Here is a 22,390-nt window from a genome sequence, read left to right as displayed (position 1 = left end):
TCCAGTGGTGCTGAGTTTTGCCCAAAGCAGTCCCTTAGATTCTGAAGCCATGATGTTCTTGTTCTGCCTGGACCTTGTTTGCCTTCAATCTTTCCCAGGAGGATTAAAGGAAGGATGCCATATTTTTCTGGGTGTCACATCACATGTCTAAAATATTCTAATTTTCCCTTTTTTCGGTTTTGATTTTGCTTTCTGACCTACTTAGATGAAACCCTTCCCTGTCCAAACCAGGAAAAAATGTTGCCATATTTAGATTATTTACTGTTAGGGGCTCTTTTTAAAACAATGTGAACAAGATGCTATCAGCCTTTTGAATTTTCTGGGTGACTGAATAAGATAAACCCAGCCTCTTTAATGCCAATAGATAATTCACCTAAGGATTTAACCTTCTCATGATTGCATGCAAATTCTTGTTGTGGTTACTTCTGAAGATTTGAAAGATCAACCTTTATAAAATGCAGCGTTAGAATTGTTTATTGATGAAAGCAGTTACATCTTGGAATCAGCATGAAATTTTTGAACATGAAGAATTGCCTTTGGATACTCCAGCTCAAAAGGCAGAACTTGTTGAAATAAAACATGATTTGCAATTGGCAAAAGACAAAATGACCAATTAACAGTAAATATGCCTTTGATGTTGGACATGCCCTGAAGCTCTGTGGCAGGAAAAAGATTTAATTACAGCAAAAGAGAGTTAGATTAAATAGAGAGAAGAAATATTTTAGGTGCCATCAAGGAGCTAAGAGTGATTGATGATTAGAATGATGGTAAATGGTTCCTTTGCACTTGAAGGAAGACTTCTGGAAGGAGGATCTCCGAAATCAAATTTGAGAGAAGCTAATTGTTCATCCAAAGACTGTCTATAACTTAACACAATTCCCCAAGCGACAAACCTGAAAGTCAAAGTCAAAGACTATCAATACAGCAAGGCAATGCTTTCCTACACAACTGAATGATGTCATTCCCTGGAATAAAACGAAGATGTTCAATAAACTTTTTTAGTTTATATATTGTATATTATTTGTATTTATATTATGCTATATAAATAGACAGGGTGAAGTGATTCTTGGTTCTTTCACGTAAGCTTTGGGATTGCTTCAGCACTTCTAAGTGGCTTCATTGAACTGGTGTCCTTTAGGTCACAACCAGCTCTGCCCTGATTTTCTCATTTCTCTCTTCCACCTTCCCTAGTATGGAGATACCTACAAATGAAGAGAAAGGACTGTCTCTGTCCAGAAAGTGCTGCAAGGGAGATGCACAAGGCTCTGAGAAGGCCAGGCATTTTGTTCTTAGGAAAAAGAAACAGACACGCAACTCATTTGTTGTAATTGTTGTTAGAAGGAAAACAAAACAATAAAACAGAAACAAAAAGAAGGCTAGGTGGATATTTTTCTTCTACTTAGATTCACAGAAGTGTGGAAAATTGAGATTAGCTGTCAAAATCATCCATTCCAAAATTATTTTAGTGATCACCCCTTGGAATCAGACTTTAGAGCACACAAATTAGAGGTAATCTTTTACTAACCTTTCCTTTTCCACATTTTGTTCTTGGATCAACCATTCCAATAGCTTCAATTGCTTCAATATAGCTGGCTTTGCATGAACCAAATGAGATCTTTTCTCCAGCCGAAGGGTGCTCTTTACCACCTGTGCAGAATAACCTGCCACATTTTACATTCCTGAAAAAGTCAATTCCTTTTAATTAACAAGAGTGGATTAATGAGAGGTCTGTTCCTTTGCTCATTTGCAGTTTAATTAATTTGTTAATTAATTTGCATGCCACCTTTCTCACTAATACAAAGACTCTGGCCAGCTTACAATATCATAAATATCAAAAAGTATTAAAAAGAAACAATTAAAATAAAAGATTAAAAAGCTAGAATAAAAAGATTAATCCAGAACTGTGAGGCAGACCTCACCTCTGACAGTAGAATATTGAGGGGGGCATGGGGGACAACAGAAAAGGTTCCTCTCCTGGACACTGTCAGCTGAAAGGTTTGGCTGACTGAGTCTGAAATAGGAATGACTTGGGTGAATTAGTCAAAAAGAGTTAAGGTGATTCCTCATATACCCTGCATTCATATTATAAATAAAGGGCTTTATTTATTGGTAACAACCATCACCTTGAATTGTATCCTGAAGGAAAGTGGCAACCTGTCCCAATCATGTACAAAAGAGTGTCACATGTGCCATGTGAGAAGCCTCCAGAATTGTTGGCACCACTGCAATCAGTACCTGTTGTACCTTCCAAATATTCTTCCAGGATAGCCCTGGCCTGTGTTGATCTTGGGTTAACTTTTTATGTATGTGGTCTATTTTTAATTAGTGAATATTGTGACAGTCCTAAGTGCAAGATCCAATTTTATGTCACTTATTTCAGTGTTATTGTAACTTGGAACAGTCACTAAACAAATGACTATAAGTCAAGGACTACCTTTTCTTTGTCACTCAATTTTATTTAAAAAAAGGACACCTAACATCAAAAACGTCATCAAAAAAGCACAACAAAGAATGATCTTTCTGTACCAACTCAGAAAGTTCAAATTGCCCAAACAGCTGCTGATTGAGTTCTACAGAAGAAAGATTGAGTCTGTCATCTGCACCTCTATAACTGTCTGGTTTGGCTCTGCAACCCAACAAGATAGACACGGACTTCAGAGGATAATTAGAACTGCAGAAAAAAACAATTGCTACCAATCTGCCTTCCATTGAGGACCTATATATTGCGCAAGTCAGAAAGAGGGCTGTGAAAATATCTACACACCACTCCCATCCTGGAGATAAATGGTTTCAACTTCTACCCTCAAAACGATGCTATAGGGCACTGCACAGCAGAACAACTAGACACAAGGACAATTCCCCTCCCCCATGCCATCACTCTGCTTAGCAACTAATTCTTACAACACTGTCAAATAATTTACTAAGACTGTATTATTACTATTATTCTCTTCTTTCCTAGCATCTATGTCTCCACACTTATGACTATAACCATGTTGCTTGTATCTTTCAATTTAGATTGTTTTTATTGTTTCCTAGAATGATTTGATAGCTTATTAGTAACCTATGACTATCACTAAGTGTTGTATCTTTTGATTCTTAATGAATGTATTTTATTCTCTTTATGTACACTGAGAGCATATGCACCAAAGACAAATTCCTTGTGTGTCCAATCACACTTGGCCAATAAAGAATTCTATTCTATTCTATTCCATTCCATTCCATTCCATTCCATTCCATTCCATTCCATTCCATTATATTATATTATAGACCACTTGTGCTCTACTTGAAACCCAAGATGGAAAACACAGAAAAATCAGCCATTCAGAAATTGTTGTTTTAGGTAGTAGAAGGTAGTAGTTCCCACAGATGTGGATCTGAAAACATTTCTTATATTGTCCTTAAATGATGTCATTATTATAGCAGGAAATAATTTGAAGTGCTTACTCTGGTTTGCATGGAACATTTCTACCATTTATCTTACTGCAGTAGCGATACTCATCACCTTTCGTGTTATTCTCAAAACATTCATCTGGAGCCACTTGTGCATCTGTAAGAGAGGAGTGAGGAGCCAAGACAAATACCTGAGTGTGTCACCGGCCAGCAGGATTCCCAATCACCCCCAGGTGCCACCTGAACCTTTTACTTAATGACCCCAAACCTCTATTTGAGACATTCTTTCAGCTATATGCAAAGCCTCACAGCACCACCCATCTATCATCAATATAAATCTCCCTGTTTCCTGTTTCCCAGAAAAATATCTCTTTTATTTGAAAAGGAGGAACTTGCTTTCATCTTCATTTGGGGATAGACTGCCATTAAAGTCATGAATGATCAGTGACAAGAATCACATCCCCAATGCTGTTTTATTATACCAAATGTAAAGAAAATTTCGATCACAGAGTTTTAATGTTCTTAGCAGACAATCCCATATTCAATCTCCATTATTTTTCATTCAGAGAAGTAGAAAGTGATGGATCAAACAGTTGCCCTAATTAACTCTTAGAAATAAAAGGAAGTATGGATAAAACTTTAAGCATATGAGAGCTTCTTGGTGTTATTCTTTGTGCTTTTCCAGGAATTTTGATTTACTTCACAATGCCCATTATGACAAAGAGTATTGAGCAATAATGTTCAGCTTTTGCTGTAATATACAGCATGACAGTCTATTAATGCCATACACACACTTCAGTTCATATGCATATTGTCTCAGATCCAATTTGGAAATGAAAATGAGAACCCCCCTAAATCCTTTGGCTGAAGTCCATCACTCCAGCTGGACCATTGGCCAGGTTCTCTAGGGATGACTGGACCTAAACAAAAAGATCTGGAGGACTCAGCTCTAACCCCTCCATAAAAATATTGGAAAATTATGCCACTTGCACACATACACACAAAAGAACAGAAATGAATCATTTATTATGGCTAATTGTTCAATAGTAAAGATTGTCTAACTTTTTTTTTTGCAATGCCATAATTCAGAAATCCTAAGGTTGACTTACCAGGCCCCCAGAGAGCAGTACATTGGTTTGCCAAAGTGGGGCAGTTCCCCCTGAAGCAGTAACCTTGGTTGTTTTGGCATGGGTGTCCATTCTTTTGAAAGCGGTTTATGGGACATTCTGGAGATTTCCCAGTGCAGAGTTCAGGTAAATCACAGTCATCTCTTGCCTCCCGGCATTCTTCTCCTGCTTTCTTAATCTGTGGGTGAAAATGAAAATCACTTCCAGCTATAACTCCTCAGAGCTAAAAGAGATAAACCACAATTCACATCAGATTTCAAAGCTTCCTCTTCACCTGTCTTGAGGATTACCAAACAAGGCATCCCTGCCATGTTACAGATTGATTCCATGAATTAAGACATTGTGTATAATGCCTAGAAGTCCCAGCCTTATTTGCGATGAGAAAATGATCACCATGAGATGCAAGTGCTACGTGTTGGCTGACCATGAACATCAATGAAAACTCAATTGGCTCTCATGAAAATCAGCAGAACATTAATTGGTATATTTTCATTTCCTTACATGGGCAGAAGCATTCATAGAATTTTCATGTCATGTGCTGAAAAATAGGTAGCTGATTTCGGTTGCTAGGATGGAAGTATAACAATAACTTCTGGACCCTCTGTTGAACAAGTTTATTACAGAGTCAACTGAGATCCCATAAAGAAGGAAAGAGAAACTTGCACCTCTCTCTTCATGGCCCTCCAGTCCCTTCAGAAGGTGCCACCAAAATAGCTGAACTGAGGGCCGTGGAGAGCAGATGGGGAACTTAAGGGTTGTAAAAGAAGCAGTTTGACTCCCAAAAGTCTCCAGAATCCATTTCTGCCTTGAAAGTCTCAAAAAGAAAAATGTCAAAGCGTTACCAAAGACCTCTTAGAACACAGGTGTAAAACTTGCTACGTCAGGTTGCTCTCACATGATGTTTACCGTATTTTCACCCATATAACCCGTGGGTTATATGCGTTTTTTACATGCACAGCGCCCCCCCCCTGCGGGTTATATGCGTGGGCGGGGTATACGGAAAATATTTTACACGATCGGAGGCTTGCGCAGGCTTCTTTCTCCGTGTCTTCCCCCACCCCGATCTCAGCTGTTTCCTTCTCCTCCGTTCCTTTCCTCTTCCCCAGCTTGCGCAGGCTTCTTTCTCCGTTTCTTCCCCCACCCCGATCTCAGCTGTTTCCTTCTCCTCCATTCCTTTCCTCTTCCCCAGCTTGCGCAGGCTTCTTTCTCCGTTTCTTCCCCCACCCCGATCTCAGCTGTTTCCTTCTCCTCCGTTCCTTTCCTCTTCCCCAGCTTGCGCAGGCTTCTTTCTCCGTTTCTTCCCCCACCCCGATCTCAGCTGTTTCCTTCTCCTCCGTTCCTTTCCTCTTCCCCAGCTTGCGCAGGCTTCTTTCTCCGTTTCTTCCCCCCCCATCTTAGCTGTTTCCCTTCTCTCTTACTCGTCGCGGGTTATATGCATGGGCGGGGTATACGGAAAATATTTTACGCGATCCCGAACACCCGCGGGTTATTCGCGTGGGCGGGTTATTTGCGTGGGCGGGTTATATGGGTGAAAATACGGTAACTATGTTTTTCCCATTCATGGAGCTGGGGTGAGTGTGGCCTATGCATGACTCATCCAGCCCACAGGTCGTCAGTTTTACACCCCTGATGTAGAACCTTCTAGAGCCATGATGGCAAACCTGTGGCATGCATTCCACAAGTGGCACGCAGAGCCCTCTCTGCAGGTATGCAGCTGTCACCCCAGCCCAACTCCACCAGGCATGTGTGCATGCCTTCTGCTGGCCAGTTGGTCTTCGGATCTCTGCCAAAGGGGTGGGGCCTTACCCAATCTCCGCAAGTTCCCCCCAGCACACCCTACCTTTCTACTCCATTTCTGCTGCCCATGCCTTTCCTAATCTCTGCAAGTTCCCCCCCCAGCGCACCCTACTTTTGTACTCTATTTCTGCCACCCACATCAACCTGTAGGCCAAAACAGGGCCTGGGGGTGCTGCAAGAGGCCACCCTGTACCCCATTTTGGGACTGGAAAGCCTCCTGCTCCCTGGAAGCTAAAATAAGGTATGGTGGAGTGCATGAATGGGGGTGCATGTGCAGGGGAATTGCATTGCATTTTGGGGATTGAGGCACGCATGTGTGCATTTGCACATGCACACACAAACTTTGGGCTCGTGGCACCAAAAAGGTTAACCATCACTGTTCTAGAGAGTCAGGAAGCTGAGTTAGGACACCAATCACAACATTGCCCACCCTTATTTAAATTGATTTTTCATGCAAAAAGAAGCCTATATTTTGTTTTCACAGACGTGATTTAAGATGCCAAAGGAATGAATTTTAAATTGAGACAATGCTGAATTTTTGTTAAACTGTCCTCCATATGGATATTTTCATAAGGGTCAAATAAACTGGAAGAAGGGATGGGAATAGAATTAAAATGCTTTTCATCACAGTAAGCAGAGAGATCACATTTTCATATTAGTAGTAAGATAAGTAAGATAAGGAGTAAGATAAAATCCATCCTAGTGTTATAAATAAAAAAAAGCCTTACCTGGCATTCCTCACAACATGCCCCTTCTGCACACTTTGCCCCAGGTTTCAGTTTACACGTTGCAGCGTCACAGCACTCGTTTTCACATTCCTGAAAACCAAAAGACATCAAATTATGTCATAGGCTTTCCTTCGTGGCAGTGGTGTATTAACCATTAAGCAGACTAAGCACATCCTTAGGTCACCAGGCCCAAGGGGTCACCACAAAGTTGAGATAGAAAGAAAAAACCAATGAAGATTTGTACAAAGGAGGGGAGCACCAAGATTTGTCAGTGCTTAGGGCATAATAAGTGAGCCTTAATCTGCCACTGTTTCCTGGTGTCTTCAAATTGGTTTCTTTTGAAGAGGGAAACTGCCAAGGAAAAAGTTATTTCTGTCCCGTATTTCCTTTTATGGGTCCATGCTGGAAAAGAATGTGACAAAGAGCAGCCTGGGGGGGTTGTTATTGCAAATGGATGATGGCAGAGCTACATGAACCATCTGATATTTCCTATGTGAAAAAATAAAACAAATAAAAATATCCTCATCTTCTAATTGTGAAGGCCACATAACCTGCAGTCCAAATATCTTCCTTATTCTGAGCCATTTTCTACTCAGGATGTCAGCCTTTGAAGTCAGCCAACGTACTAGAAGTACGTTTCTTCCCACTCATCTTTATAGTGGGGAGAAAATGGGTGAGAGGTATCCTCTTGAGATGCTTGCCATGCCCCAATTGCTTCCACAGGTTAAGCTGTAGGAAGCAGCTCAAGAAAACAGTGAGACACATAATGTGACCCTGTCAACAAAGTAAAGGTTTTCAGCAGGGAAGGATATTGTTGCAGTGATAAATCAGCTGTTTTTAAAACTGCATTGTCTTCCCAACAGAGTAGCAAGGTATCAAGTCTTTACCTCTACAACTGGTTTCCCAAATCCAAGAAGCCAATTCACACATCCATGTACATTGAGGACGTACGCCTATGCTACTCACAAACCAACCTCTTGGATACCACTTAGAAAGCCAGATGGTTTGGCAAGGATTCCCATTTTTGAGAAATGTCTTGGTATTATCCTTATTCATTTAAAAAAAATCTCACCTCTGGAGAGCCACAGTCACATTCTTCTCCCTTCTCCTCAAAGTAATTCCCACAAACTGCATCTTGAACAATATCTGTGTCGAAGGGTTTGTTGATAACACATGGTGGGGTCCTAGTCATCATATAATTCTGATAATCCTGTAAACTACAAGAGCTGAACTGCATAGGAACTTCTCGCCTGTGAAAGTTAACCAAGATAACTTTGTGACATCATCGATACATGGACCAGGTACAGAATTCATTGCAACAGCATATAAAATGGGGAAAAAGTGATTCATGAACAAATACAGTGATTCTTTGTACCCCTTTATCTTACTCCCAGATTATGCTTCATCTGTTTTAATTCCATTAACTTTATTTTTCTTTTTTAACAAAATGAATTTGCAGTCAGAACTCCATATAATGTTAGTTCTCTAGGCTACTTCTTGTGTTACAATGGGTTCTCTTTTATTTTATTTTTAGTCAGCCTCTTTGTGGAAGGACAGTAATATAATTGAAGGAAAAACAGTGGAAATTTGACTCTCTTTTTTTTTCTTATTTTGGAGGGGTTGTACATTTTATAATAAATGAATGTTTTAAGGCAAAGGAAAAGTTATGTAAAGTAAATGTTTTCAAATGCATTATTTGCATTTTTGTCTTCTAATCACTTAATATCTTATTTTTAAAAAGCAACACTGTTTCCAATATGAAAATTAAGCACATTAGGATTCAGAAGCATTAAATCCTAATTGTTTCCACAGTTCAGAATTAATCTAACCCAGATTATGATTTCACATAGTTTAGAATTACATGCAAATCATGCAAATCAGACAGGTGGCTAACCCCACATTTGGTCACCTAATCCCTGAGAGACAAGATTTTTTTAATGTTCAAAACATGACAAGAGAAACTAACTTCTGCATTGCAAGTAGGCATTAGGTCCTCAAATGCAATCAAACATTTCTTTTATACAGGTGGGGGTCAGTTAGTACCTGCTGCCTTAAAACTTTTTGTGGCCAAAACATTGGCACAAATTCTTTACGGGGCACAAACAGGAATCCTAGCAAAGAGAGACTCACTAGAAACCATAGAAACAAAATTCCTGTGAGCCATCTTAGCTGCACCCAATGGAACTCCAAATGCCCAGTTAAGAATTGAGACAGGCATGCCTCAAGTTCAGGTAAGGGCCTGGAAGATGATGATAATTTATTGGCTTAAAATGCATTTCTTTCCAAAGGGACTGTCCCCACTATTGTTGACTGACAATTTCCCATCTCCCTGGAAACAGGCAATTGATCACAAGCTGGGCTCTTATGGGCTCTCACCATTATTCTTAATGTCCCTAGGCTTTGAGCAAGCAAAGCAAGTAGTAATTAATAGAATGAGGGAAATGGAGTTCCAAGAAGAACTAAATAGGTTGCCTCTCCACAGTAGGGACAGAATCAAACAGGGAGTGTGGGAATCGGCAAGATATCTAAATGACCTGATCTTTCCAAAACAAAGAATAGCTTTCTTCAGAGCCAGATTTAGCATTCTTCCTTCAGCACTCCTCCAGGGCAGGTATAAGAGAGAACACCTATAGCAGAACGGGTTTGTATATGTGGTAAAGGAGAAGTGGAAGATAATTCACAGGTTCTATTACACTGCGAGCTATACAGAGCTTGTAGGTCTGCACATATTCTCCCCCTATTAGAGAGATTGCCAGAGTGGGCAGACAATTTTTATCTAGCCTTTCTCCTCCAGGACACTAACCTGGTTACCACGTATGCAGTGGCAAAGTTCTGTGCTGCTGCAATGTCCATAAGAAAAAAATTGGCTACAGAAGTATAGTACCATCTTGTACCAGTTATCTGGACATACCTTTAACAATCTTTGGACCATTTTTTTAAATTCCTGTACTTGACAGTGTTGCACCCAGGTAAATCATGGAGTGACCCGAACAATCTGAGAACATGTATGTTATTTTCCACTTTTAACGTCAATACCTTTTAATTATATTTTAATATCAGTATTTTTTAACATAGTGTAAAAACCAATGTGTATTGCTGGTCTTTGACCGTAATAAAGATTTTACTTACTTACTTACTTACTTACTTACTTACTTACTTACTTACTTACTTACTTACTTACTTACTTATTACTTACTTGCTTACTTACTTACTTACTTACTTACTTACTTACTTACTTACTTACTTCTGCATGCTTAAAATTGGTTCATTTTTCTCTGCTTTCCTGGTAGGTAACTTGTGTGTATGTTAATGTTTACATTTAAAAAAAAACAATGAAAAGTATTGATGGGTGTTCCAACATAGTAGAAGGGCAAGAGTTACCTTATTGGTGAGAGGGGTGGCATATAAATGTAATAAACAAATAAGATCTCTCTCTCTCTCTCTCTCTCTCTCTCTCTCTCTCTCTCTCTCTCTCTCTCCCTCCCTCCCTCCCTCCCTCCCTCCACCTACCTACCTACTCTCTCTCCCTCCCTACCTACTGTATTTCTCTCTCTCTATCCCTCTATCTACCTACCTACTATATTTCTCTCTCTCTCTCTCCCTCCCTCTCTCTCTCTCTCTGTGGTGTGTGTATATGTGTGTGTGTGTGTGTGTGTGTATATATATATATATATATATATATATATATATATATATATATATATATATATATATATATATATATATATATATATATATATATATATATATATATATATATATATATATATATATATATATATATATATATACTTAAAGTCACAACCCCTGGTATGCCCAAGTATGGGAGGAAGGTCACACTTCCACTGTCTGTCATTAGGCTCGTCACAAGAGACCATCCAGACAGAAACCCAATATATATTTTTTTACTGTTGCCTTTTTGTTAAATATATAGCATAAATATAACAAAAACATATATACACACACACACACACACACACACACACACACCTTTATCTACCTACCTAAGTAACTACTCTCTCTCCCTACCTACCTACTGTATTTATCTTTCTTTCCCTCTCTATCTCTCTATCTAACTACCCACTTTTTTAAAAAAAAAATTGCTTCTTCAAAACCTTGGTGTGTCTTATATTCTGGTGCGTCTTATGCTTGAAAAATATGGTAATATATTTATTGGACTACTTCTATTGGACTACTTCTTTAATATCAGCAACTTGTCACAGGTTCTGAAAATGCATATTAAAAAGCATGCAAATATGGTATAATAAATCCACCCAAGCACTTTGCTAATGCTAATATAAATCAATAGGAATAGTTTTTGGCACTCAAATAGAAAGGTGAACCCAAAGACAGTCTACTGGTGGCCATTAAATGGACAACATGGACTTATTTCAAAGTCAAAGTTGCACCAGATCCATTAGGTGAAGATTTTTGAGCAAGTTGTTCTTTAAGCAAAGCCTTCTGCACAAAATGCCAAGAAGTGGATCTGAAGTATTAAAAAGTAATAATGATGCACAAAATCCTTCAGTAAGGATGGGAAAGGCTACATAGTATTCTCCATACTTCCTGATTTCATTGCTGTAGCATAAAATATGAAGCTACAAAGTCCCAGGGCTTTAGCAGTAGAAACCAGAAATTTGTCAACAGGTGGCATGTTAACTGAGGCTATACAAAAATCTTAAAGATCATGGGGTATTTTGCAGTAGGAATTCCTGAGAAGATTCCACTCCATTCCTTTCCTCCCCTCTCCTCTCATCTCTTCTTACTCCATCCACTTTTCCTTCCCCGTTCCTTTCCCCTTTTCTTTCTTGATGAAATAAAGCCTAACTATTGAACAGCAACAAAATACAAGTGGTCCTCAACATACAATCACAAGTTGTTAAGCAGATCACTGGAGATGTTTAGTGAATCACACAGTCATTAAGGTAATCCTGCTTCCTCCATTGACTTTGCATATCAGAAGACAGCTGGGAAGGTTGCACATGATGGTCTCATGAGATGCTGTAACCATCACAAATACATGTTGGTTTCCAGGCACCTGCATTTTTATTCCGGGACTGAGGGGAGGCTGTGACAGTTGTAACTGTGAGGACCAGGTTTCAAGTTGAGGACTACCTATACATTGCTACCGGTTTATTTCAGCAGGCTGCAATATATGAGAGAGATAGAATGTGTCTCCTGTCTTGAAAAAAGGCTGAGGCCAGAAAGGATGCTATTTTATCTCTTTCCTCCACCTGTTGCCTTGTTCAGAATCATTTCATTCCATTCTGCTTATAACTTCTTCCCACTTTAGGAAAGTCTTTAACATCTCAATAGGCTTCCTCTTTTCTCTATTGGAGTTATTAATATTTGGTTTATTGGCTATACTTCCTATACTATTTCTCCAAACTCTTGTGTTTTGGAGGAAGCTACTGAATGATGAATATTCAATTGTTGAGAGCAGTCCAGTGGTGGGTTGCCAATTTTGTTACTATTGGTTCAGGTGTGCTCCTGCGTGACTCACATGCATGCACAACACTTCTGTGCCTGTGCAGAAGCATCTGGGTGGGTGGATTGAGCCTCCTGCCACCGCTACTACCTGTTTGCCCAATCCGGGCTGAACCGAGAGCAACCCACCTCTGGAGCAGTCCTATCTTTTTAAGTACAACACATTTTAATTACACAAGGTAAAGTGACACACATATGGCCAAACCCCACTGTTGCGTAATTCCCTGACCTTAGCTCTTAGCATATTTACTTTAACATTTAATTGCAACCATTGAAATGTAACTTGATTTGAAAGGCAGTATTTTTTTCTTTCATACTTACCCTTCAATAGCAGTCATAATGCATGGGCCTTTCGTGCAAGTACAAGAATTTGCATCATGGTTCATGCCCAGATTATGACCGATCTCATGAGCCATTACAGCCGCAACCAAATATACATCTTTGTCATGATCCTAAAGAAAAGATAATACTTTTGTTTTTAGTCTGCAAAAATCCAAAGTGAATCCAGCTATTGTTAGCATTGAACTAATACCTTTGCTCAAGCACTTTCTAATGAAAAATCAAAGAGTTAATAAAAGAGGTTAATAATTTGCAAGGCTGCAATTGGATTTCCTGGGCGGGGGGGAACAGTTTCTTTGTTCAAGTAGCAATAGCTCTTATACTTACTCAGTACTCAGACTTAATCTATTTGCCTGAACTGACAGGAAAAAAAAATGCTTTAAAAAGTGGTGGTGGTCGGGGGAAAAGTTTCTGACAATCACATGGCTCACAGTTGATCCACATGATCATTGGAAGCTTTTTTTTTCACTTTTTAAAGCATTTTTTTCCTGATGGTTCAAGCAAATAGGTAGGAAAAAATGCTTTAAAAAGTGGGTGGGGTGCTTCAGATGATCATGCAGATCAGCTGTGAGCCACGCGATAGTCAGAACCTTTTTTCACTTTTTAAAGCATTTTTTTTGCTATCGGTTCTAGTGAACTGGTCAGAAGTGGTAGCATTTCCCCCCTGGACTTACTGTATGTACCACTTCATGATGTTTTACAGCACTTTCTAAACAGTTTAGAGAATCAGCACATTGCCCCCAACAATCTGGGTCCTCATTTTACCAACCTCACAAGGATGGAAGGCTGAGTCAACCTTGAGGCATTCAGGATCAAACTCCTGGCAATGGTCAGAGCACGTTGGAAATGCTCATTGTAACCATTGTGCCACCACAGCTTGTAAAAAACTTTCAAAGCAAGAAGATTCATTATTATTTTTCATTTTTAGTAGTTTAGACCTTACATACCTGCATATACATTTTCATTGAGTCCAAACAGGTAATTTCTACAAACCTGAATGATTCCCGCAGATCCCCAAGAATTGCACATAGTACCAAAATGAGTGATTCCTATAGTTCCTCCACTTAGGTCAACACCCCTATAGGAAAATAATGAAGGGGACACAGTTTATAGAAGCTGGAAGCTAATCTAAAGCCTTGGGGCCTATAGAAACCTCTATAGCTTTTTGCGAACTCCTCACTCTGTCATTTCCTGCCAGTTTTCAGGATGTCATAATTCAATTTAGGCTCTGCCCATACAAACCATTTAACCAACCAGATCTGTTAAAGATATTCCGGATGCAATTTCATTGGGTTAATTCACATTCCATGTACAATGAAAACCCCAAATGCAATTTTTCTTTAAAAAAATAAGTTTCTTCTATCAATTTAGCTGTGTTGTTATTAAAGACTACTGTTACCTTGGGAAAGGAGATTGAGTTATAAGTCAAATAAATATCTGAGGGGAAATAAAATTGATATTTATTTATTTATTTTGTATTTTATACTTTCACTTTGATCTGCTTTCCATCTGAGGATTGCTCACAACAGAATTGTTATTTCTCCAATATATTATGACCATGTCAATAAATTTACCAATTTCCCATTCATGAAATTGTACAAAATATAAAAGCTGAACTGAAACTGCCTCTATAACCAAATCAGATTAAAATCTAGATGACAGTTTCAGACAACCTGCTAAACACAACACAATATTTCACAAGAATTTATTCTTGGAGATTTCTACCAATTTAGTTCAAATAATTAGGTCCATAAGTTTTCTTAAATATCAATTGATGTGGCATTCTTCATTTTTCTACTTGAAGTTTCATTCAGAGAACATATGGAGAAAATGCTGCTGTTGTAAACCAAGAAGTGTGAAAAATCATTTTGTTACTGATAAATATTGGAAATGGGAAGAATAATAGATCCTGGCTTTCTTCTAACTTCTAAGGACATCACTCTATATATGCCAAAAGACTTTCAAAGCAGAGATTAAAATTCTCTGGGCCACAGGCAGTTCCCTCTTTATCCTAAAGTTTTGACATCCAGACACTCTTTAAAGTTGTCATTAAAGTTGTTAATCATTTGAGTTTCAATATAGAGTCAGGTGAAATGAAATCAAGCTGAAATTTTGACCTGCAATCATTCAAGGACTTCTCAAAACTAATTCTCATGTAGGAAAAAAATGGTTGATTTTGACCCAGAATATAATTTGCACATGGTTTAAGGCATGCAACCCAGAGAGGAAGTTCTGTGCAAACACTAACCTTCCCATAATCCTCCACTCCCTGCCCCACTTTTCCCTTTCTCCACAATGAGACATACGTGAGTAACTGAGCGTTGTCAGTCCTTTTGCGCTTCAGCAGAATTGAATTTCTCCAGTTTGAAAAGGAGTTCAAATTGTTTTCGTCTGATGAACTGACCACAAACGCATTCCTATTGTTCCAAATTTCTATGCCAACCAATGCTAAACGAATATTCAAAGCTTCATAAATCTGTGGGTTAGACATGTCATCAATCAGAAAATAAAAGTAAACTTTGAGAAACATTTCAAGACTGAAAAGTAACTGAAATTGGCCTCTATGGGATGGTAAAATGGAAAAGATTTGGGAATAAATAAAAGAGAATCTCTGTAGCTCAAGGTTGAACTGTGGAGTTCTTGATGCTGTCTGAGCTTAGTAGCTTGCTTGCGGATGTTTAGTCAGGTCTGCAAAGAAACCACGAAATTCAGACAGCACCAAGGAGTCCACATATTGGGATGTTGTTGTTGTTATTGTTGTTGCTGTTGTTGTTGCTATTATTATTATTATTATTATTATTGCTATTATTGTTGTTGCTATTATTATACAATTGTATCACAGCGGCCAGTTGTTTCGCCGGATTTGGCATTGGTTACTAGTCGGGCCCCACCCAGGGGCCTAGGACGTCGTAAAGTATTTTCGTAATATGCGTGCAGACCCAAGCAGTGCGGCTTTTTGCATTTGACTGGTGGTGATTTTGTCAATTTTTAACTGTTTTAAATGTAATTCCAGTGCTTTTGGAATAGCACCCAGTGTGCCAATTACCACTGGAATTACCACTGCTGGTTTGTGCCATAGTCGTTGAATTTCGATTTTTAAGCCCTGGTATCTTGCGATTTTTTCATGTTCCTTCTCGGCGACCCTGCTATCACCTGGTATTGCGATGTCTATGATTGTGACCTTATTTTTCTCAACCAGTGTGATGTCTGGTGTATTATGCGCCAGTATTTTGTCGGTTTGTATACGGAAATCCCACAAGATCTTGACCATCTGATTTTCAGTGACTTTTTCAGGCTGATGTTCCCACCAGTTTGTTGCTGTTTTAATATTATAATTTTTGCACAAATTCCAATGGATCATTTGTGCTACTGAATTGTGCCGCAATTTATAATCAGTCTGCGCAATTTTTTTACAGCAGCTGAGTATGTGATCAACAGTTTCATCAGCTTCTTTGCAAAGTCTGCATTTGGCATCATCAGAGGATGATTGCTATTATTATTATTATTATTATTATTATTATTATTATTATTATTATTATTCTGTGGTTAATCTTTGGTGAGATTCACAGCCTTTAGGGCTGGTTGGTAGCTCAACAGCTTGAGTCCTAACCAAGGACCTAGGAACTATTAAGGTAACATCGGAGGATATAAGCTGTTCCAAGTAGGGTGGTTTTTTGTAGAATAAGAATGTTCAAGTCTGATAAATTTAAAATTTCCAAATAGCGAGGTAGCCCTTTAAGTATTGCTCCAAGGGCTCCAATTACAATCAGGACAACAAATGATTTCTTTTTCCACAGTTGCTCAACTTCAATTTGCAAGTCCCGGTACTTTGTGATTTTTTCTTGCTGTTTATCTTCAATTTGTGCATCTCCAGGTATTGCAATGTCAATGAACCATACTTTTTTCTTTTCAACTATTGTTATGTCAGGTGTGTTGTGGGCCACGTGCCTGTCAGTCTGAATTCTGAAGTCCCACAAGATCTTTACTTTCTCTTTTTCTAAAACATTCTGAACCTGATGTTCCCAGTGGTTTTGCTGTACTCAAATGCAAACTTTTGACACAATTTCCAGCGAATGATCTTAGCAACGTGGTCATGGCATTGTAGGTAGTCAGTTTGTGAAATTTTGCTGCACCCACTGATCAAGTGTCAACTGTCTCGTCTTTCTCATTACAGAGGCGACATTTGCTGTTGGTGGTAACATGTTGAAATTTTGCCTTCATGCAGTTTGTGACTAAGGCTTGTTCTTGAGCTGCCAGAATAAAGCCTTCTGTTTCTTTTTTCAGTGCTCCTGATCTTAACCAGTTCCAAGTTAGCTTTTGGTCAACTTTGCCTTCAATACCTTTTAAGTATTGGCTATGCATAGCTTTGCTTTTCCAATTTTCAGCTCGCTTCTCAATTACTTCTTTCTATATTCAGCTTTTGATTTAGTTCTCTTTAAAAGGCCTCTTTTATTTACTTCCTTAATCGTTGGTTCTTCACTTCTCTTGATGTAATCATTCAAGCAGTGTTTTTCTTCTTCCACAGTCTTCCACAGTTTTACTTGTAGGAGTCCTCGACCACCCTCTGCTCTTGGTAGATATAACCCAGGTATTTATGGCTTTTATGATGTTTCCTCCACTCAATTTGGATTTTAATATCTTGCGAATTCATCAAATGTACTTGGCTGAAGTTAATTCCCTGACTTTATTATGCATTAAGTCAGAGGCCTCTAAAATCCCCAAATACTTGTACTTCTTCTGGTTTTACTGCCTTTATCATTTCTTCATTCTCAAGTTCTATTCCATCATCTTCAAGGATCTTGCCTGCTTTGGTTGCCATTGTTGCACATTTGTCAATTCCAAACTGCATACCAATGCCTTGGCTAAATTCTTTTGTGCTTTTAATTAATAAATTCAGTTCAGTTGTTATTATTATTATTATTATTGTACAATTGTATCACAGCGGCCAGTTGTTTCGCCGGATTTGGCATTGGTTACTAGTCGGGGGCCCCCAGGGGCCTAGGACGTCATAACATATTTTCGTAATATGCATGCAGATCCAAGCAGTGCGGCTTTTTGCATTTGACTGATGGTGATTTTGTCAATTTTTAACTGTTTTAAATATAATTCCAGTGCTTTTGGAATAGCACCCAGTGTGCCGATTACCACTGGAATTACCACTGCTGGTTTGTGCCATAATTGTTGAATTTCAATTTTTAAGTCCTGGTATTTCGCAATTTTTTCATATTCCTTCTCATCGACCCTGCTATCACCTGGTATTGCAATGTCTATGATTGTAACCTTGTTTTTCTCAACCAGTGTGATGTCTGGTGTATTATGCACCAGTATTTTGTCCATTTGTATGTGAAAATCCCACAAGATCTTGACCATCTGATTTTCGATGACTTTTTCAGGCTGATGTTCCCACCAATTTGTTGCTGTTTTAATATTATAATTTTTGCACAAATTCCAATGGATCATTTGTGCTACTGAATTGTGCCGCAATTTATAATCAATCTGCACAATTTTTTTACAGCAGCTGAGTATGTGATCAACAGTTTCATCAGCTTCTTCGCAAAGTCTGCATTTGGCATCATCAGAGGATTTTTCGATTTTGGCCTTAATGGCATTTGTGCGGATAGCTTGTTCTTGCGCAGCCAGGATTAGTGACTCTGTTTCTTTCTTTAATGTACCTGTTGTTAACCATAACCAAGTTTGTTCACTGTCCACTTTATCTTTTTTTTTTTTCCAGAAATTGGCCATGCAGTTCTTTGTTCTGCCAACTATTATTACTATTATTATAATTATGCCATATAAGAAATAAAATGATAAACAAGAACCAGGTGATTATTATCTTCAATCAAGAACAGAAGAGGAGGAGGAGGACTAAAGGGAGATTTTACTCACTGATGTCCCCCTTATCTCCCTGATTCTAACTGATGATCAACAGAAAAGATGTCAACAAGGCTAATAGTACAGAAGCAGACATGAGCGCCAACTCAATCTGGGTTCCTCTCTGCTGCTTTCGTCTCAGGGATCATCTTCATAATCAGTTGAGTTTGGATTAGGCTTACCCTGTCCATTTCTGTTTAATCTCCACATTCAGACAATTGACCTCAGGGCTGAAAGAATCCAGTTATAGAGATGTCGCACTGATTGAATTCTTGTAATAGTTTGGCACTTGCATCCTCCCAACATGATGGCTGTATTCACATAAGAGGCTTATTAACCTAGTTACTAAACTAATCCATTTTCTGAATTAGACTTCCATGCTGCATCATCAGCTTATCAAATGATGGAGTTTTGCTGCATTCAAAGCCAGAAAAGTTAACATTCTTGTAGAAGTCCATCTCCTAAGTCAACTTACTCATTAATTTTGTTATGTGAACACAATGAAAGTCTGCAATGGGGCAGGGAGAATTTTAATCCAAAACCAGAAACAACTTTAGCCATGTCTTCTTACCCAATTTACATAGTTGATCATTTCAAATATTCTCATGTTTATAACAGTCCTGTTGCTGCTGTACTTCAAGAACTACAAAAAAGACAAAAAAGTTTAAAAGGGACCATAATTTTGGGATGGAAGGATTGAGGGAGAGAGAGAAAGAACATGTCAGGGAAAGAAAGAGATTTAAGAATCATTGAATTTGCTGATTTAGACAAAAATAATACTTTTATAGCTAAGCTGTCCAATGAGTTCTTTTCATTTTTCAAATTTTTTTAACCTACATTTGTGCCATTAATATATTAATGTTATTAATTTTTCAGCCCCACACATGGTCTTTTTGCCTGGTTAGAGAAAATGCTGGTGAGCCTACTGAAATACTTTCCTTCATTGAATGCTATATTTCCATATTCAGGGATGTGTGCGATAATCATTCTGTACTATCCATCTGATTCTTCATGCGTTGTCAACTTGAACAAAGAAATAGTGCAGGAATGTTTTGGAGAAACCCCAAAAAGCTAGAGGAAAATAAATTCAGGTGTGGCATAAAATAAATTCAGAGGTGCACCTTAAGTGTCAGCCTTGCATGGAAGTCCCAAAAGAAGCACAAACAGTAGTATCAGTTCTGGGTGGTTATTCTAGGTTACATTAACAGAATCCTGCATGTCTGAAAGGACATCTGTCCATCCACCCTCACCCCCACCTTCACAGTCCAAGAAACTATGGAGGGTCTCCTCTGTCTGGTTTTCCATGCACACATTCTTTCTATGGGCTCAGGTGCCTCTTAGCTGACCATTGTCTAGTCTGTGGAAAGGGCATCCCCACATAACATTTCCCAAAGCAAGAACGCTTTTATAAATTACCTTTCCAATCAACTTTCTCCATCCAATATCATGAAACAAATGTGAAAATGTTTTAAAATCATAGTACTAAGCACAATTCAGAACAAGGAGTAAGATTGACCAAGTAGAAGAAATGTATGATGGTTCCCTTTTACTCTTTTCTCCATTTCAAAATTTCATTTATCTTCTCTGTATTCAATTTCCTGATCTTGACATTTTTGGATAAAGTATAATTCCAATTTAGATGGAGTGCAGGAAGAACTAATATGCAAATTAGAGTATAGTTAAATTTCAAAAGTATCTTAAACCTATTAGTTGAATCTAATAACAAAAAAAATCAAAGTTTATTATAAAGCACATTTTAAGATACAATCCAGTTTGAATGTTATTTGAATAAAAGATAGAAAGAAAATTTTGTTCTCAATGAAGAAAGAAAATGAAATGATATCCAGGATACTTACCAATACGTGATCTGCAACTATGTAAAGCTCAATATATTTTTTGTCCTCCAAGAAGTCTTTTTGCTAAACAGAAGAGTAAAAAAAAGAAAAAGATTATTACTCCCTGCAGCCAACAGATCATCAAATACTCAGAAATCTGCATGGTTTATGTCCTGGTCAAAGTCCTTGGAGTTTCAGAAATATTGTTGTTTTTTTAAGAAGACAGTTATAGAGAGAGATTTTGTCATGGCATGAAACATTTTCTTTGTACATAATGTAGTATGGCACTTGTTTCCAATTGCATCCATTTTCAGAATTTTATTGTGCCTACATTTAGAGATCAGTGTATATATATGGATATCTTATTCTAAACAAAATTTAATAGGCATAGTAACATAGTAACATTTTGACCTATTTTTCAGCCTGTCAAAAGGTCTGGTACTTGTATTTCCCTGGGAAAGGAAAAGCCCCTCCCTCCTGCATTCCAATGTCATCCTCTACAATTAACCTACCCAAATTGCTCAGGAACTACCCTTATGGCTAAGATTTGAACCATATCAGGTGCATTACTTCCTTCGTCTGATAGAAAAAAGTATTGGTGCTTTTTCAGCATATGGAACTGCAAGGTCAGATTGCCAATTCCATGGGGCAATTTCTTTCCTTGCTGTCTGACAGCCACTTTCTTAATCCTGTTGCACAAGATCCAGGTTGAATAAAGTGACCATGACCTGACATTGAGACTAGAACATTCAAGATGTGAAGGTGACTATAAAACACAACTTGCGGAGGACAAAGAGTTTCCTATTGCCATAAACACTGAAGTGATCAATCAAGCAGTCTGTGATTTTGGATGCAATATTTTGTCTTCAATTTTATTCTGCCTCCAGTAATGGAGGAAAACACTGCGAGTATGAGGATCATATGTGACCAGATTCAGTTTTCATTCCATCATTACTGCAATTCATCTACATGGTTCAAATCAAATTGGAAAATTAAGACAAGATTATGTTTATTAGACATTGTTTTAATATTTCAAAACAGTTTCTCCCCCTATCCCAAGTCCTCTATGCCAGTGGTGAAATTCATTTTTTTACTAACGGTTCTGTGGGTGTGGCTTGGTGGTCCTGTGATTGAGTGGGCATGGCCAACTCCATGTCACTCGTAGCCATGCCCACTGAGTCACATGCCACCCCCACCACCAAGCCACGCCCACAGAACCCGGTAGGAAAAAAAGTGTGTATGAGTCCATTCACAGTAGAGTTGCTGCTCCCTTTATGGTCCCCCCATCCCCCTCCCTCCCGGGGACTATCTTAAAGGGACAGGCTGCAGCAGTTCTGCTGTGAAGAGAGAAAGAAATGTTTCAGTTGTCTCTGCGGCATTTAACGTTGAATTCTGTGGCAGAGATAATCTGAACGTTTCTTCCTCTATTCACAGCAGACCTGCTGCTCTCTTTATGGTTCCCCCTCCTTCCCTGGGTCTATCTTAAAGGGATAGGCTGCAGCAGCTCTGCTGTGAATGGAGGGGGAAACATTCAGATTGGATGGGTAGGTTGAGCAGCTGGAAGAGGTGAGCAGTGACAGGGCAACCAGGTGGACAGAGGTGGGACCACCAAGAATTTTTACCACCGGTTCAGAGAACTGATGTCAATCATCCCTTCTGGTTCAGCTGAACGTGGCTGAACCGGGAAGATTTCACCCCTCCCTGTTCTATGCATGCGTTAAAGTGGCATCCAATTTGATCATTTGATTACATTTTAACTGATTTAGAAAGTTTGCAAATTCAATTAAATCCATTTTGAGCCAAATCTCCAAACTAA

At 38.6% G+C, this 22,390-nt stretch overlaps 1 protein-coding gene across 1 annotated transcript in view; it reads right to left on the bottom strand.

Annotated features, from left to right (window-relative positions):
- Nucleotides 1-458: 458 nt before the first annotated feature.
- LOC106551380 (zinc metalloproteinase-disintegrin-like ohagin) overlaps nt 459-22,390 on the bottom strand; it is a 35,370-nt gene continuing 13,438 nt past the window's right edge. The window contains exons 7-17 of the mRNA XM_087703611.1: nt 20,596-20,658; nt 19,311-19,382; nt 15,175-15,344; nt 13,862-13,946; nt 12,851-12,981; nt 8,115-8,292; nt 7,043-7,132; nt 4,500-4,695; nt 3,445-3,547; nt 1,526-1,679; nt 459-893 (exon numbers count right to left, since the gene is read on the bottom strand). Coding sequence (XP_087559737.1) covers nt 861-893; nt 1,526-1,679; nt 3,445-3,547; nt 4,500-4,695; nt 7,043-7,132; nt 8,115-8,292; nt 12,851-12,981; nt 13,862-13,946; nt 15,175-15,344; nt 19,311-19,382; nt 20,596-20,658 — 1,275 coding nt within the window. The 3' untranslated portion in view covers nt 459-860. The remainder of the gene's footprint in view (nt 894-1,525; nt 1,680-3,444; nt 3,548-4,499; nt 4,696-7,042; nt 7,133-8,114; nt 8,293-12,850; nt 12,982-13,861; nt 13,947-15,174; nt 15,345-19,310; nt 19,383-20,595; nt 20,659-22,390) is intronic.

The sequence above is a fragment of the Thamnophis sirtalis genome, unplaced genomic scaffold, assembly GCF_051295495.1.
Source record: "Thamnophis sirtalis isolate CommonGarterSnake01/CBP01778 unplaced genomic scaffold, rThaSir2_p1.2 scaffold_2, whole genome shotgun sequence".
In the NCBI taxonomy this organism is placed as follows: domain Eukaryota; kingdom Metazoa; phylum Chordata; class Lepidosauria; order Squamata; family Natricidae; genus Thamnophis; species Thamnophis sirtalis.
The sequence above is the reverse complement of the archived record's forward strand: the minus strand, read 5'-3'. Positions and strand labels throughout refer to the sequence as shown.